Source organism: Myotis davidii, unplaced genomic scaffold (assembly GCF_000327345.1).
Source record: "Myotis davidii unplaced genomic scaffold, ASM32734v1 scaffold710, whole genome shotgun sequence".
NCBI lineage: Eukaryota > Metazoa > Chordata > Mammalia > Chiroptera > Vespertilionidae > Myotis > Myotis davidii.
The window spans coordinates 7,036-7,838 of record NW_006284328.1 but is presented as its reverse complement, the minus strand read 5'-3'; the positions used below and the strand labels follow the sequence as shown (position 1 = coordinate 7,838).

The following is an 803-nucleotide window of genomic DNA, read 5'->3' as shown; positions in this document are numbered from 1 at the left end:
TGGGGCCAGGAGGCCTCTGGTTGTCCTGCTCTCCCATCAACGCTGGGGCTGGTCTTGGACCTGACCTTCTGTGCTGCATTGTCAGGATCTCAGAGAAGCCTCCCAACCACTCACCACCTGTTTCTCTTTTAGGTGTTCCCTGCAGGCTGTGAGCAAGTGATAGCAGGCAGAAAGCTCATGCAGTGTCTCTCTAGCGTGGAGGATGTGAAGATGGCCCTGGAGCTGTATAAATTGTCTTTGGAGATTGACCTCCTGGAACAGCAGAGGGACAAGGCAAAGAAATCCATTCTGTAGTCACCACTCTGATTTTTCCCCGAAGGTGCGCTGCTGCCTTCCATTCAATATGGTCACTTTAGTTTAGAACTCTGCCATTCTTTTGCATTGTAATGAATACCTAAAAATGGTAATTTGCCTTTTATTTGCTAGTGCTCTGAGATTATAGAATTGTTGATAATCTTATGGCTCACATTTTTGCTTTTTGTGGACACAAAGTGCACATTTTTCCATTAAAAATTTACTATTACAGTTTTTGTCTTTGTGGTCATTGAGACTTTGTGAAATGAGGTCCATATACAAACCCCAAAATGAATTTACATAATTTACATTAATTGTATTGTATGGGTCTTGCTTATAGACTTGGGTTCCCATCAGTTATATTACCCTGGATTCCCTCACTCCATGTTCCCCATGGGCAAATCACCAGTTCCTCAGTGTTTAGATTAAATGTCATCAAGCCCCAAAGTCTTGTCCACTCTCTCCTGTTGGCAGAGATTTGTGGCCTTTCTAAACTCCCAAGTGCATCG

At 43.5% G+C, this 803-nt stretch overlaps 1 protein-coding gene across 1 annotated transcript in view; it reads left to right on the top strand.

Moving 5' to 3' along the window:
- C4BPA (complement component 4 binding protein, alpha) overlaps positions 1–528 on the top strand; it is a 16,144-nt gene extending 15,616 nt beyond the window's left edge. The window contains exon 11 of the mRNA XM_006754411.2: positions 133–528. Coding sequence (XP_006754474.1) covers positions 133–294 — 162 coding nt within the window. The 3' untranslated portion in view covers positions 295–528. The remainder of the gene's footprint in view (positions 1–132) is intronic.
- Positions 529–803: the final 275 nt, after the last annotated feature.